This window comes from Chiloscyllium plagiosum, chromosome 31 (genome assembly GCF_004010195.1).
Source record: "Chiloscyllium plagiosum isolate BGI_BamShark_2017 chromosome 31, ASM401019v2, whole genome shotgun sequence".
Classification (NCBI taxonomy): Eukaryota; Metazoa; Chordata; class Chondrichthyes; order Orectolobiformes; family Hemiscylliidae; genus Chiloscyllium; species Chiloscyllium plagiosum.
Window position 1 is genome coordinate 35542340 of NC_057740.1, and position 16046 is coordinate 35558385.

At 42.3% G+C, this 16046-nt stretch overlaps 1 protein-coding gene across 1 annotated transcript in view; it reads right to left on the reverse strand.

Annotated features, from left to right (window-relative positions):
• Window positions 1–5051: 5051 nt before the first annotated feature.
• The window catches only part of micos13 (mitochondrial contact site and cristae organizing system subunit 13), a 13274-nt gene continuing 2279 nt past the window's right edge, over window positions 5052–16046 (reverse strand). Inside the window, exons 2-4 of the mRNA XM_043721361.1 lie at window positions 12409–12565; window positions 7758–7809; window positions 5052–5409 (exon numbers count right to left, since the gene is read on the reverse strand). Of these exons, the coding sequence (XP_043577296.1) occupies window positions 5303–5409; window positions 7758–7809; window positions 12409–12565 (316 nt within the window). The 3' untranslated portion in view covers window positions 5052–5302. The remainder of the gene's footprint in view (window positions 5410–7757; window positions 7810–12408; window positions 12566–16046) is intronic.

Genomic DNA, 16046 nt, shown 5'->3' on the forward strand with positions numbered 1-16046 from the left:
GATACTCTTCAGGGGGTTGCTGTGGACTGTGGGCTGAATGGCCTGCTTCTACATAGGATTCTGTGATTCATTGGCTGCTCTGATGGGTCACTGGATCATTACTGGGGATTCACTGTAATTAATAGCCTAGTGAGAACACCACTATGCCATTGCCTCACCTATCTACTGATTCTCCCTATTTTTTTTCTTTTCTTTCTTTTTTTTCTCTTTCTTCTTTTCTTTTCTTTTTTATTTAACCCCCACACTACCGCCTAACTGCGGTAGTGCTTATTTTTCCCCAGCACCCATGGTGTGTGTAGGTGTGAGACACAGTGAGAGACACAAGGTGCACAAATCTTTATTCAATTTCCACCACCAGGAAGATAGGAAAACACCCGAGTTGCCATTGACAAGCACTGCCCTTCACATCAAAGGGCAGTGCTGTGTGATCAAAACAGGGAAGGGGAATTCTCCCTATCTACTGTGTCTATTGCCACTTAGAGGATTGTACAACCTCAAGCAGATTCCCCCCTCAGCCTTGAAAACAACAAACCATTATCTCATTGAATGGCAAAACATTCCCTGTCTTTTTCCCATGTCCCTTGATACTGATCAAAAATCTATCTCTTTCTCAGTTTTGTTATTTAATGACATTATCAGCCATCAGTGGTAAAGCATTTCACAAAGTCACAACCTCTGGCATAAGCAATTCCTCCTGATCTGTCTTAAACGTGTGATCCCGGATTATGAGATAATGTCTTCTCTGAGAGACTCTCCCACAGAGATGTTCCCTGAAATATCTCTGGGACACACACACACCCCAACAACCCCACTGCCCTGTGGCTGACCATATCAACTCCACCTCCCACTCCATGAAGGACATGCAAGTCCTGGACCACCTCCACCACTGAATCCAAGCCACCTGACAACTGGAGGAAGAATGCCTCATCTTTTGCCTTGGAACCCTCCAACCATACATCAAAGTTGACTTCACCAGTTTTCTTATCTCCCCTCCCCACACTTCATCCTAGATTCAACTTGGCACCACCCTCTTGAACTGTCCTATCCATCCACTGCATCTACCTATCACCTGTCCAGCTACCTTCCCCTCCCCCACTCTATTTATCTCTTAACCCCCTCCCCCGCCACATTCCTGATGAACTTATGCTCAATGTTGACTCTCCTTCTCGATGCTGCCTGATCAGCTGTGCTTTTTCAGCATCACACTCCTCAACTCAGATCTCCAAGATCTGCAGTCTTCACTTTTTCCACAAAAGGGCAACAACCTGTCTGCACCTGCCTTGTCAAGTCTTATAAGAATCTTGTATGTTTCAAAAATGTTGTCCCTTATTCTTCTATATCCCAATGTGTAGGTTCAATCTACTGAACTGCTTTTCATAAGACAGTCTCTCCAGTTCTGGTATTAGCTGAGTGAGCCTTCTCTGGACTGCCTTGAATATCTTTGTATCTTTTCTTATAAATGGGGTCCAAAACAGGTTCATAGCGTTTTGAGATTTGTAGGTCAGGTTGAGGTTCTGGATGTAGGTTTGCTCGCTGAGCTGGAAGGTTCATTTTCAGACATTCCGTCACCATACTAGGTAACGTCATCACTGAGCCTCCTGATGAATCTTCACCCAGATGCTCACTGATGATGTTACCTAGGACGGTGACAAAATGTCTGAAAACGAACCTTGCAGCTCAGTGAGCCAACCCACATCCACAGTTCACAGCATTTCAGCTGTGGTCTGACTAATGCCTTGTATAATTTTAGCAAAACTTCCCTACTTTAATGCTCCATTTCCTTTGAATTAAAGGCCGACATTCCACTTGCCTTCCTTTATTACCTACTGACTTTGGATGCTAGCTTTTTGTGATTCATGGAGATGGACTCCTCAATCCCTTTGTTCTGTAGCTGCTACTACTATTTCAATCTTTTTTTTTAAAGCAATCACATGATTATCATAATATCTCAAGCTTTGGCTAGGTAACAGTTTGTCTCTGATAAGCTCTTGTGATGATCTTTGGACATTTTATGACATTGAGAATGCTATATTAATGCAGATGGTGGTAGCTAATACTGGAACATGCAGCGCTTTCCACTGAACATACAAGTTGCTGGAGGTAAGATCAGCATAGGTTCCTCTTCCTTGCCTTCTGCTGCTGCCTGTACTGCACCCTCCCTGCCCTCCCAAAACACTCCCAAGTAAAATCAGAAGATGAGGTTCTGACCTCACCTTGCAATACCCAGTCAAAGCTTTAAAATGTCAAAACATCTCCCTGCCTAGATTGATGGTGGAAAACAGTCCTCTGAGATACCAGAGAACTTGTGGAACTATACTACAACTGGAAAAAAAGACAAATTTCCAAAAGAAAAAGATTTTTTTTAAATAGAAACTATTCTTGATAGGAAATATTTAAAACCTATTTCTAAATCTGTCCTAGTGCCAAACTTGCCCTGCACCTCATCTTTCGGAGAAAATGTTCAACAACGTGACATATCATTTCATTGATGTGTTCTCATAGTAGGTCAATTGCAGCCTTAATGTTAAGAACAGTTGTTCACACTTTGCCTCTGGGATTCACTTATCTTGTCCATGTTCAAATTAAGGCCAATGGCAGGAGCAGAATGGCCTTAGCAAAACCCAAACTGAGCATCAGTGGACAGGTTATTGCAAAGCAAGTCCTATCTTGCTAATTTAGTTTAAGTTATGAAAAAGAATAAGGAAGAAAAAAATAGAAAAAAAGCTCAATTTAGTGCGTAACAAGGTGGACTGATGAGGGAACTGCAGTGAATATTTCTCATGGATTTTAGTGAGGCATTTGACAGGGTTCCACATGGTGGGCTGCTAAGAAAAGTTAAAGCCCTTGGGGTACAGGAGAATGTGGTGAGTTTGATCCAAATTGATTCAACAATATGACAAATAAAGTACCTGAACATAAGACAACCCAAAACACTTCATTGACACATTCTCATAGTAGGTCAATTGCAGCCTTAACATTAAGAACAGTTGTTCTCATTTTGCTCTGGGATTCACTTATCTTGTCCATGTTCAAATTAAGGCCAATGTCAGGAGCAGAATGGCCTTAGCAAAACCCAAACTGAGCATCAGTGAACAGGTTATTGCGAAGCAAGTCCTATCTTGCTAATTTAGTTTGTTATGAAAAAGAATAAAAAGGAAAAAATAGAAATAGAGCTCAATTTAGTGTGTAACAAGGTGGACTGATGAGGGAACTGCAGTGAATATTTCTCATGGATTTTAGTGAGGCATTTGATAAGGTCCCACAAGGCAGACTGCTAAAAAAAAGTTAAAGCCCTTGGTATATAGGGGAATATGGTGTGTTTGATCCAAAATCGATTCTGAGACAGCAAACATGGAGGCCTACAGGAGAGTAAAAGTCCCTTCAGCCATAAGGCCTGCACCAGTCAAAAGCAAGCACCTATTTTTCAGCACTTGGCCCATCGCCTTGTATCTCATGGTTTTGCAACTGCACACTTAAATGCTCCTTAAATGTTAGATTACATTACAGTGTGGAAACAGGCCCTTGAAAGCTTCTGTCTCAACCAACCTTCGAATGAAAAAAAAATCCTCAAAATCCTTTTCTAAATCTTCTGTCTGTACCTTAAAGCTATGCCTCCAGTCACTGATCCCTCCACCAAGTGGAGAAGTTTCTCCCTGTGTATAACTCTTAATTCTCTGCCTCAACTGTCTCCTCTGCTCCAGAGAAATCCAGTCTATGCGATCTCTGTCCATAATTAAATCTCTCCAATCGAGGCCATAGAAACAAAGGATAATAGCCAACAGATGTTTCTGCAAATGGAATGAGGTTTCCGTGGTGTTCCACAAGGCTGTATTAGGTCCCTTGCTAAATGTGGGAGGCAATGATTGGGAAATTTGCAAACAACTAAAAAAAAATTGGCAAGGTAGTTGATAGTGAAACAGATGGCTATCAACTACTGGAAAACATTAATGGTTTGGTTGAGTGGGTGAGAATATGGCAATGGAATTCAAGCTGTAGAAGTGCAAGGTAATGCATTTGGGGATGGCAAACAAAACAAGGAAATAAACAGGAGGGCATTGGCAGGGGTAGAGGAAATGAGTGACTGTGGCAGGACACGGAGATAAAGTGGTACATACATGTGGGCAGTTTTCCTTCGCTGGATGAGGTAGTGAATACAAAGAGCAAGGATGTAACAATGGAGCGATACAAGGCAGTGATTAGGCAGAGCTGGAGTTTTGTTGACAGTTCTGGTCACCACATTTTCAAAAGTGTATCACTGCTTTAGAGTGCACAAGAGATTAAAAGAATCCTGCCAGGATTTGAAAATTGCAGTTTTGCAAACAGAGTTAGATAGGCTAGGGTTGTTTTCCTTTGAACAGAGGGGGTGAAATAACGATGGAGTTGGATGAAGTGGACAGAAAAGACCCTTTCCTTGTATCATAGCAGTCGATTGCTGGGGACAGAGAGCTAAGAAGCATTAGAGGAGACAGGCGGAAAATCATTTTCACCCAGAGAGTAGTGGGTGTCTGAAAATCACGAGGCAAAAGTGAGGATACAGATGCTGGAAATCAGAGTCTACATTAGAGTGGTGCTAGAAAAGCACAGCAGGTCGGGCACTGTCCAGTTTGGTGTTGCTCAGCTCACATGGAAGGAACCTGAATTTGCACTGAAAATCCTGGAACCTATAAGATTATAGACCAGATACTAGTAAGCGGGTTTCCATTGGGCAGCTAGTTCATTCAGCTGGGCAGGCAGGATGGGCTGACCAGACCCTTTTGGTGTTGTGGACACAATAACTGAGTGGGTAAGTGGTATGGGAGTAATAAAACATTTCAAAAGTACAAATAGGTTTGTTGAAACTGACAAAAACTACTACAGTAGAGACTATAATCACTTAGATATAATTGAAAGTCTTGTCTTTGGTAAGATGGGACTTCATCCCACATAACTCTCCATCCTATCTGGGGAGGATCCTGGGTCACTTATTCAAACCCAGCTACGTATCTCATCCTCTCCACCAATACATCTAGGAGATCTGTCTTAATATTTCACAGTCAAGAAATGGAGTGATATTTATGATCCCACCCAGGGTCTTTTATTTGCCCTCCAAATCATCAACCTGAAAGAGGACTGTAGTAATCACACTGACAATGATAATACACATGTAACTTACATTAGTTTCTGAGTGTATTAAATATTAATTCCTTTCCCTGACAGTGTGACAACGGTCACAGGTAATTTCAAAAACATTTTATCATGTAGGTATTTACACTTTGTTACAGTTTGTGGTCATGAACAAAAACTATTATAATGAAGGAGCGGTTTACTCGGTTTTATTGGTTAAGTTCTTGATGTACTGCCAGCCTTTCTGAGTGTATTCGTTACATTTTGTAGGCGCAGCGGACAAGAAGCATGCGGTAGCTTCAACACCTGCAAAGCAAGTTAAATAAAAGCTGGTTAATTTTGAGATTCTGCTCAGTACTTTCCAACCGGTATAGGCAAACTTACCAGAGGCATTCTGCATGGTACAGGTTTTTGCCATCCGAGTGTAACACAGCCACATTACCTAACTCAGTTGCCTAGTTATAGAGTCATAGAGATGTACAGCATGGAAACAGACCCTCGGTCAACCCGTCCATGCCGACCAGATATCCCAACCCAATCTAGTCCCACCTGCCCCATATCCCTCCAAACCCTTCCTATTCATATACCCATCCAAATGCCTTTTAAATGTTGCAATTGTACCAGCCTCCACCACTTCCTCTGGCAGCTCATTCCATTCACATACCACCCTCTGCGTGAAAACGTTGCCCCTTAGGTCCCTTTTATATCTTTCCCCTTTCACCCTAAACCTATGCCCTCTAGTTCTGGACACCACCACCCCAGGGAAAAGACTTTGTCTATTTATCCTATCCATGCCCCTCAGTTTTGTAAACCTCTATAAGGTCATCCATCAGCCTCCGGCGCTCCAGCCCCAGCTTATTCAGCCTGTCCATATAGCTCAAATTCTCCAACCCAGGCAACATCCTTGTAAATCTTTTCTGAACCCTTTCAAGTTTCACAACATCCTTCCGATAGGAAGGAGACCAGAACTACATGCAATATTCCAACCAATGTCCTGTACAGCCGCAACATGACCTCTCAACTCCTGTACTCAATACTCTGACCAATAAAGGAGAGCATACCAAACGCCTTCTTCACTATCCTATCTAACTGCGACTCCACTTTTAAGGAGCAATGGAACCTGCACTCCAAGGTCTCTTAGTTCAGCAACATTTCCTAGGACCTTACCATTAAGTGTGCAAGTCCTGCTAAGATTTGCTTTCCCAAAATGCAGCACCTCACATTTATCCGAATTAAACTCCATCTGCCACTTCTCAGCCCATTGGCCCATCTGATTCTGTCTGACATAATCTTCTTTGCTGTCCACTACACCTCCAATTTTGGTGTCATCTGCAAACTTACTAACTCTACCTCTTATGCTCACATCCAAATCATTTATATAGATGATGAAAAGTAGAGGACCCAGCACCGATCCTTGTGGCACTCCACTGGTCACAGGCCTCTGGATGTAGGTTTGCTCGCTGAGCTGGAAGGTTCATTTTCAGACATTTCGTCACCATATTAGATGAGGCTTCATCCAGAGGCTCACTGAAGATGTTACCTAGTAGGATGACGAAATACCTAGTAGGATGACAAAACGTCTGAAAATGAACCTTCCAGCTCAGTGAGCAAACCTATATTCAGTTGCTTCGTCTTCATGGATTAGCTATGGCTCAATGTCAGGAAGGCCAATTAAGTATCTCTAACTGTCAACAGCTCTTTTGGGCATTTCTCGCATATTTATGCTTTATTTCTTATTGTCTTTATAAGTTATCCAAAGAAGTCACCCAATCTTCAGAATGCTCCTCCCATTTCTGAGATATTTATCTGCCTAGTAGCAGAATGGTCCAACGTGGCAAAACAAAAATAATTAAAACCTTGTGAATTATATCTCAAAATATTCTTCAGGTCATAGAATGTATAGCACAAAGCACCAGCCTCACGTACCTGTGCTAACTCTTCATCTAGAGTCAACGATTCCAATTGTGTAAAGCTGGCATCTCCCTAGAATTTGTTATATATTTCATTTTTCACAGCATTAAGTTGGCTGTCCATTACAACACAAGGTAGACTTAAATCGGGAATACACCTCTCTGCTCCAGTCAGACTTACTGTGTCCCATCGCTCCTGTGCCAGGTCACCTGACCCACTCTCAAAAGAGGCAAAACACACCCAACGACAGGCATAACACCACTCATCCTTTGTTTCAATATTCCCCTTAACTATATATTCAACTGCTGCTACTGTTCAAGATCCAGTAACTGCTGGAAAAAAGATGAAGGATCAGGGGTCCCAGTGCTTTTCCACAATCTAGTCATCTTCAATCACTGCAACTCCAGGTGCTCACCAGTTTAGCAACTGATTGAACTGCCTTTTTAAAGGCTGGTACGAAGCTGGGCAAACTTCCATTGAAGTCTATCTTTAGAGATTTTACTCATGTACCCTAGAAGTGAAAGTCACTATAATCTTACCAGACCACAGGACTAATCTCTCAAAGACAGATGACTGGTGGAGGTTTAAACCGAGAGTCACTACACCACAGTACAGGGAGAGAGATTGAGAAGGTGAGTTCTTTACAGTTACCTCAGCTAGTGTGGGAATTGAACCCACACCGGCATTACACTTCATTGCAAATTTGCTGTCCAGCTAATTGAGCTAACCAACCCCCTATTTACCTGAATTCCAGTATTCGTTAACGGGAACATTCAGCTTGGGAACCTCTGGTAACTGTGAAGGGAATGAAAATGGTTAGACACTGTAGTTCTACAGCTGCTCCTTTCACACAAAATGGTCAGTATTTTCTATACAGTGCCGAGTTAGCTCCATTTTACATAGATGCTCTCAGTAATTCATGCATCATCGCTTAACATATATGTATAGGTGTTACTGCCATGGTTCAAATTACAAACAGAACATATACACTCACATTTATATAGTTCACACATATGTACAACTTTTTATATTGGACACGCAAAAATATCGCAATTTGAGGGCATCAGTGGCAGAGTGGAATGCAACAGGACGAGTAACTTCGACTAACGTTCTCAGGACGTGGGTTCAAAACCAACCACAACAAAAATTTAGTTCAAAGAATTTAAATTCAATTAATAAAATCTGGAATTAAAGCATTGGTACTCCCCATGAATTGTCATAAAATCCTCACCTATCCACTAACACTCTTGCAAACAGCCCAACAATACACTCAGCTGAAGGGCAATTAGGGATGATCTACAAATGCTGGTCTCATCAGTGAGGAACACATCCCATCAGAGATTTAACAGAAATTATTCTCAAGACACTAACAACTAGTTGGCTTGTTAAGCCATTTCAGACAGAAACTCTACACTGAGACTGGAATTTAAGAATGACATGCACGGTGGCTCAGTGGTTAGCACTGCTACCTCACAGCGCCAGACACTCAGGTTTGATTCCAGCCTCGGCCGACTGTCTGTGTGGAGTTGGCACATTCTCCCCGATACTGCGTGGGTTTCCTCCAGATGGTTTCCTCCCATGGTCCAAAGATGTGCAGGTTAGGGTGGACTGGCCATGCTAACTTGCCCATAGTGCTCAGGAATGTGTAGGTTAGGTGCGTTAATCAGGGGTAAATATAGGGTAGGGGAATGGATCCAGGTGGATTACTCTTTGGAGGATCAGTGTGGACTTATTGGGCTGAAGGGGCTGTTTCCACACTGTAGGGATTCTATAAGTAGTCCCTCTGTACTCAGAATCAAACTAGTGAACCTTTTTGCACTGTCTACAAAGCCATTATATCCTTACTTAGAGAAGTGAGGACTGCAGATGCTGGAGATCAGAGTTGAGAGAGTGTTGCTGGGAAAGCACAGCAGGTCAGGCAACATCCGAGGGGCAGAGGAATCAATGTTTCGGGCATAAGCCCTTCATCAGGAATGAGGCTTGTGGGCCAGGACAGAGATAAATGGGAAGCGGGGGTGGGGTTTATGGAAAGGTAGCTGAGAAAGTGATAGGTGGATGAAGTGAGGGAGAAGGTCAGAGGGGGGAGGGTTGGACAGTTCCGGAGGGTGGTACTGAGTTGGAGACTTGGGACTGGGATAACGTGGGGGAGGGGAAATGAGGAAGCTGTTGAAATCCACATTGATCCCATGTGGTTGCAGGATCCCGAGCAGAATATGAGGCTTTCTTCCACCAGGCGTTGGGTGGTAACGGTTTGGCAGTGGAGGAGGCCCAGGACCTGCATGTCCTTGACGAAGTGGGAGGGGGAGTTGGAGTGTTCAGCCACGGGGCGATGGGGTTGGTGGGTACGGGTGTCCCAGAGATGTTCTCTGAAATGATCTGCAAGAAGGCGTCTTGTCTCCCAATGCAGAGGAGACTACATCAGGTGCAACAGATACAGTAGATGACATTGGTAGAGGTACAGGTAAATTTCTGACAGATGTGGAAGGATCCCTTGGGGCCTTGGACGGAGGTGAGAGGAGTGGTGTGGGCACAGGTTTTGCACTTCATGTGGTGGCAGGGAAAGGTGCCAGGAGTGGGGTGTGGGCTGTGGGCCTGATGAGGGAGTCACGAAAGGAATGATCTCTCTGGAATGCTGATAGGGGTAGGGAGGGAAATATATCTTTGGTGGTGGGGTCTGTATATCCTTACTTAGGATAAAGGGACTAAAACTGTTCACAGTATTCTAACACCTCATGTAGTTTAACAAGACCTCCCTATTTTTAAAAACTCCATTCATTTTGAAATCAAAAGGCCAATATTCCATTTGCCTTCCCTATAACCTACTGAACTTGCAAATGTTAGCATTTTGTTGCAGCCTTTCCCATTTGATTGAAGTTTAGAAATAAATAACATTTTATAAATAATATTTTTTCATCTATTCTTCCAACCAATATGCCTAACCTCATATTTTCCCACATCATATTCCATATGCCAAGCTCTCGCCCACTCTCTTAACCTGTCTATATGCCTGTCATTCTTAAAACATTCTTTTCATCTATTTTGTCCTCTGCAAACTGGACTATAGTATATTCACTTCCATCCTTCCAGTCATCAATATATATTTGCAAATAGCTGTCACCCAGGCATGGAAGCACCACTGTGAGACTGAGGTGGACAAAGTTAGAAGTCACATGTCATCAGGTTATGATGAAGGGGAAGAGCACTGAAAGCTTGTGATTTCAAATAAACCTGGTATTGTGTGACTTCTGACTGATCCACATGATAACGGGTTGCCACCTGTAAAATGCCTCCACTTAACCCAATTCTGTCTTCTATTGGTTAGGCAATCTTCTATCCAGTATACTATCCCCAAAACCGTAAGATGTTATCTTATTAAACACCCTGTTGTCCAGTAACTTATATGTGGATTTTCAAAATTAGTTCAAAATTACACCTAATAATTTGCCTTTATCCATCCTGCTTGTTACCTTCTCAAGGAATGCCAGTTTTTTTTTAATATTCAGTCATGGTATGTACAAGTCACTGATTGGTGAAGCATTTAGGACCCATTCCTAATTGGCCTCTCAAGTGATAGTGAGCTGCCTTTATGAACAAATGCAATCTATTTGGTGCAGGTACACCTATCATGTCATGAGGAAGGGAGTTTCCAGATTTTGACCCAGTGACACCAAGGGTCTGACAGTATGTTTCTAAGTCAGAATGGGGAGTTGCTTAGAAAGGAACTTGTTGGCAGGGTCCCCACCTATTACTGCCTTTGTATTTGTAGATGTAGTGGTCATGGGTTTGGAAGATTCAGTCTAAGGAGCCTGGGTGAATTTCTACAGGGCACCTTTTAAATGGTACACATTGCTGCAACTGAGTGTCAGCAGTGGAAGGAATCAATGTCTGTGAAAGTGGTGCCAATCAACTGGGTTACTTTGTCCTGGATGATGTCAAGCTTCTTGAGTATTGTCAGAGCTGCATTCATCCAGGCTCTTTTGACTATTTCATCACACTCCTGACTTCTGCCTCGTACATGAAGTTTGGAACATCAGGAGGAGAGTTATTTGCTACCGCCTCTGACACGCTCTTGAAACCACTATTTATAAAGCCTGTCTAATTCAGCTTTTGGTCAATGGTAGCCCCAGGATGTTGATATTAAGGTTTCAGTGATGGCAATGCCATTAGTTAGATTGTCCCAAACTGGAGATGGTCATTGCCTGGCACTTGATGTGGCATGCAAGTTACTTCATACTTGTCAGTTCAAAGCTGGATATTGTCTAGGTCTTGCTACATTTAGGTATGGACTGCTTCAGTATCTTAGTCATCATGAATGGTGCTGAACATAGTGCAATCATGAAAAAATATTTCCATTTCTGACCCTCGGATAGAGACGGACGGAAGGTGAAGCAGCTGAATATAGCAGGACCTAGGACATTATCCCCGAGGAACTCCAGATGTCTTGGAGCTAGGATTATTGATCTCCAACAACCACAAAATCATCTTTTGTCCTGGGTATGATTCTTATAAGCGGCGACTCTAATCCTGCTTTCCATGGACTCTAGTTTTGCTTGAGGTCCACGAGAAAATAATCAGTCAAATGCAGCCTGGATGTCACTGGCAGTCACTGTTACCTCCCTTCTGGAATTCAGCTTTTTTGTCTATGTTTGAAGTAATGAAGCCAGGAGCTGAGTGGCCCTGGCAGAACCTAAACTCGACAACAGTGAGCAGATTATTGCTAAGCAAGTGCAGTTTCACAGCACTGTTGGTGACCTCTTCCACCACATTACTGATGATTGAGAGTAGACTGAATGGACAGTAATTGATGAGGTAGATCTGTTCCATTTTGTGTGCTGGACATTTCTCTACATGATAGGGTTGCTCCCACTCTGCTCTCCAACACTTTGCATCGAACCAGAGGTGATCACCCTGGCTTGATGGTAATGTCAATAAATTTGAGCAGAATGATATTCCCTTTGTGAAGTCAAACTGACTCAGCTTGATTATATTATGTATTTTTAAATGTTCTGCTTTTGCATCCTTAAGAATGGACTAACATTTTCCAGCTTGCCATGTCCTAACAACCCAGCTAGTTGGATCAGCACCTTCTTCGGCACAATTTTTTTCATATTCTTTCTCAAGCACCCAACTAGAATCCTGTACATTCATGCTGAACTCACACCAGAAATAAAGCTTCCTTAGCAATTTAACTGAAGACTTCTGGTATCCTGATGAAGGGCTTATGCCTGAAACATCGATTCTCCTGCTCCTCGGATGCTGCCTGACCAGCTGTGCTCTTCCAGCACCACATTCTCTTGATTTCTGGTATCAATGGCAGCCCAGCTCAAAACAGGAGCAGGAAAGAGGAGACAAAGAATTAAAAACAAACAAATTTGCTCAGCTTATATACTGTACCTCCACGCCAAAATACTTGGCCCAGTGATCCATTGCAGTTGGGACCGCAGCTGAAACAGTTTTCAATACTTCCAAACTGTGCTCCCCATTTCCAAATAGGTCCTGGTCATAAATGATGTACACAGTGCCTCCAATTATCCCAAACTTTGTAAAGAACCTTGAAACAAAACCATTAGAAAAGAAAAACAATATGAATATTTAATGTAACCTCACCAGATAATGTTAAAAATCACACAACACCAGGTTATAGTCCAACAGGTTTATTTGGAAGCACACTAGCTTTCGGAGCAACACTCCATCATCAGGTGATCACCTGATGAAGGAGTGTTGCTCCGAAAGCTAGTGTGCTTCCAATTAAACCTGTTGGACTATAACCTGGTGTTGTGTGATTTTTAACTTTGCACACCCCAGTCCAACACTGGCATCTCCAAATCACCATCAGATAATGAGGACAATAATCAGTTTGGGCTCAAACAGATGATTCCTCTGCTTTTATTAACTCAGATTTCAGAGACCTGTTCTGCCTCAACCAAAATCAAAACTTCCACTCAAAATGTAATATTATCAACATTTTACTCCTAAACAGCACGTCTTTAAAGCAGATTGACCAGTCACTTAGTTTAAAATTGGTGATTGCATGTCCACCAATGAGATCATGTCTGATCTGATAACCCTAAAGTCCACTTTCCCCCATTTTTCCCAGAATCCTTGATTCCCGTACTGATTAAAAATCTCTCTCAACCTTGAACAGACTTAACAATCCCGCTTCGACAGCCCTTCATTGGTAAAGAATTCCACTGAAGATTCTCATCTGATTTAAGTGTACCAAATTCTTATTCTGCCATTATGCAGTCCGGTCTGACACTCTCTCTACAAGGGGAAACCATTTTTCTGCACCAACTCTGTTCAGTCCTGGAAGAATCATGCCTGTTTCAATAAAGTAACTTTAAATTGTTCTATACTTGAATGATCATAGACCCTATCAACTCAATCTCTCCTCAGAAGAGGGATCCTCCATACCTGGTATCAACCTTGTGAACCTTTTCTGGATTGTCTCCAACGACAATATATCTTTCCTGAGATAAGGGGCAAAAAACTGTTCACAGTATTCCAGCTGTGGTCTGACTGTATTATATAGTTTAACACTGCATTCCATTTGAAATAAAGGCTAACATTCCATTTGCTTTTCCTGTTATCCACTGATCTTGGATGCTAACTCGTTATGATTCATGAACAATAATTTGTAAATGTCTCTATTCTTTAGTCTTTAAATAATATTTAGCTCCTCCAACCTTCCTGACAAAGTGCATCATTAGTTACAGGCTCCTGTTCTGAAAATGCACCCCTTACCTCAATTCTCCATGTTTTACAAACACAAACAAAAACAGAAGTTGCTGAAAAAGTTCAGCAGGTCTGGTAGCAACTGTGGAGAGAAATCAGAGTTAACATTTCAGGTCCAGTGACCCTTTCTTAGAATTGGTCTCTAGCCCCATGAATTTGTGACAATGCTGTCACATTAAAAAGATTACATAACAACCTCGATTATCCGAACGAGACGGGCAGGGAGTATTTGGTTCGGATAACTGAGAGTTCGGATAATGGATAGCATTTTTACGGAACTTGAGATTTTGTTTGGATAATCTGAAATTTGGATAATTAATGTTCGGATAAGAGGTTATTCTGTATTTTGTCCTGGGGTTTTTTTTGAAGATAGGTATTGTAAAGGCAGAGGTGCTGAAGTGGCTACTGGACACAGCCTAAGTCAATAGTTTAAGAGGCCTTTAGGATTTTTTTTTTCAAAAACAGTTGCAACAATGAAAGTGGAGTGGCCAGTTCTCAGAGATCAGACTTTCTAGTTTTTGCAGCTGTAGCAATCAGCAGCTGTTTGGGTCCCAAAAGATTTGGAGTTTCAGTGAATGACTCCGAACTGACCTTTATTGGTCAAAGTATTGAGTACAGGAGTTGGGAGGTCATGTTGCAGCTGTACGAGATATTGGTTAGGCCACTTTTGGGATATTGCGTGCAATTCTGGTCTCCTTCTTATCGGAAGGATGTTGTGAAACTTGAAAAGATTCAGAAAAGAATTACAAGGATGTTGCCGGGGTTGGAGGATTTGAGCTATAGGGAGAGGTTGAAAAGGCTGGGGCTGTTTTCCCTGGAGCATCGGAAGCTGAGGGGTTACCTTATAGAGGTTTATAAAATCATGAGGGGCATGGATAGGATAAATAGACAAGGTCTTCTCCATGGAGTGAGGGAGTCCAGAACTAGAGGGCATAGGTTTAGGGTGAGGGGGAAAGATATAAAAAGGGACCTAAGGGGCAACTTTTTCACACAGAGGGTGGTACGTGTATGGAATGAGCTGCCAGAGGAAGTGGGGGAGGTTGGTACAATTGCAACATTTAAAATGCAGCTGGATGGTATATGAATAGGAAGGGTTTGGAGGGATAATGGCCGGGTGCTGGCAGGTGGGACTAGATTGGGTTGGGATATCTGGTCGGCATGGACGTGTTGGACGGAAGGGTCTGTTTCCATGCTGTACAAAACTATGACTGCTACTTTTGCTGCAATCTCTCGATGTGATTTACTCTTGAATTTGAGAACTGCATATAAAAATCTAAATTTATCTTTTTGCCAAGGGGTGTGTTTTTGGGCTGTAACTATATTGGTGCTGGAAAAGCACAGCAAGTCAGACAGCATCCAAGGAGCAGGAGAATTGACGTTTCAGGCATAAGCCCCTCATCAGGAATCTTCCTGATTAAGGGCTTATGCCTGAAATGTCGATTCTCCTGCTCCTTGGATGCTGCTAGACCTGCTGTGCTTTTCCAGCACCACACTCTTGACTCTGATCTTCAGCATTTGCAGTTCTTACATTCCAGCTGTCAATATTTTGGAACAGTTACTTAGTAACAGGTAGTATATCTATTATTCAGTTAAATTTACCAATAGTTGTTATTCTAAATTTCTCGCTCTTTTATTTGTATTTTAACTGAAGTGTTTAAATAAATTGTGTTTTGCTCAATAAGGATAGTTTAGGGTCTAGGCTACCTTCTTAAAATATTTTGAGGGGGTCTGGTCTGGTCCATAACAAGAACTTTTTCCTCTAGTGACAGTTATTGAATTTATTTCATCTCCTCCATTTGCCCCTTGAATATTTGGTAACTTAAGAATACCTTTTAGAGCTTGAAATGTTTTTAGAAAATTTGATAAAACATTATACAAAAGCAAGCAATTTTTATTAGCGACCAGCAGTTTTCAATGTAACTTTGAGAACTGGTCCATCACAGCATTGATAAAAGACATCTGAAATAACAGGTGGGTCTCTGCCCCACACCCACCATTATCCAGTAAATAGACAAAGTCTTTTCCCTGGCATGGGGGAGTCCAGAACTAGAGGGCATAGGTTTAGGGTGAGAGGGAAAGATATATAAGGGACCTAAGGGGCAACTTTTTCACACAGAGGGTGGTACGTGTATGGAATGAACTGCCAGAGGACGTGGAGGAGGCTGGTACAATTGCAACATTTAAAAGGCATTTGGATGGGTATATGAATAGGAAGGGTTTGGAGGGATATGGGCCGGGTGCTGGCAGGTGGGACTAGATTGGATTGGGATATCTGGTTGGACTGAAGGGTCTGTTTC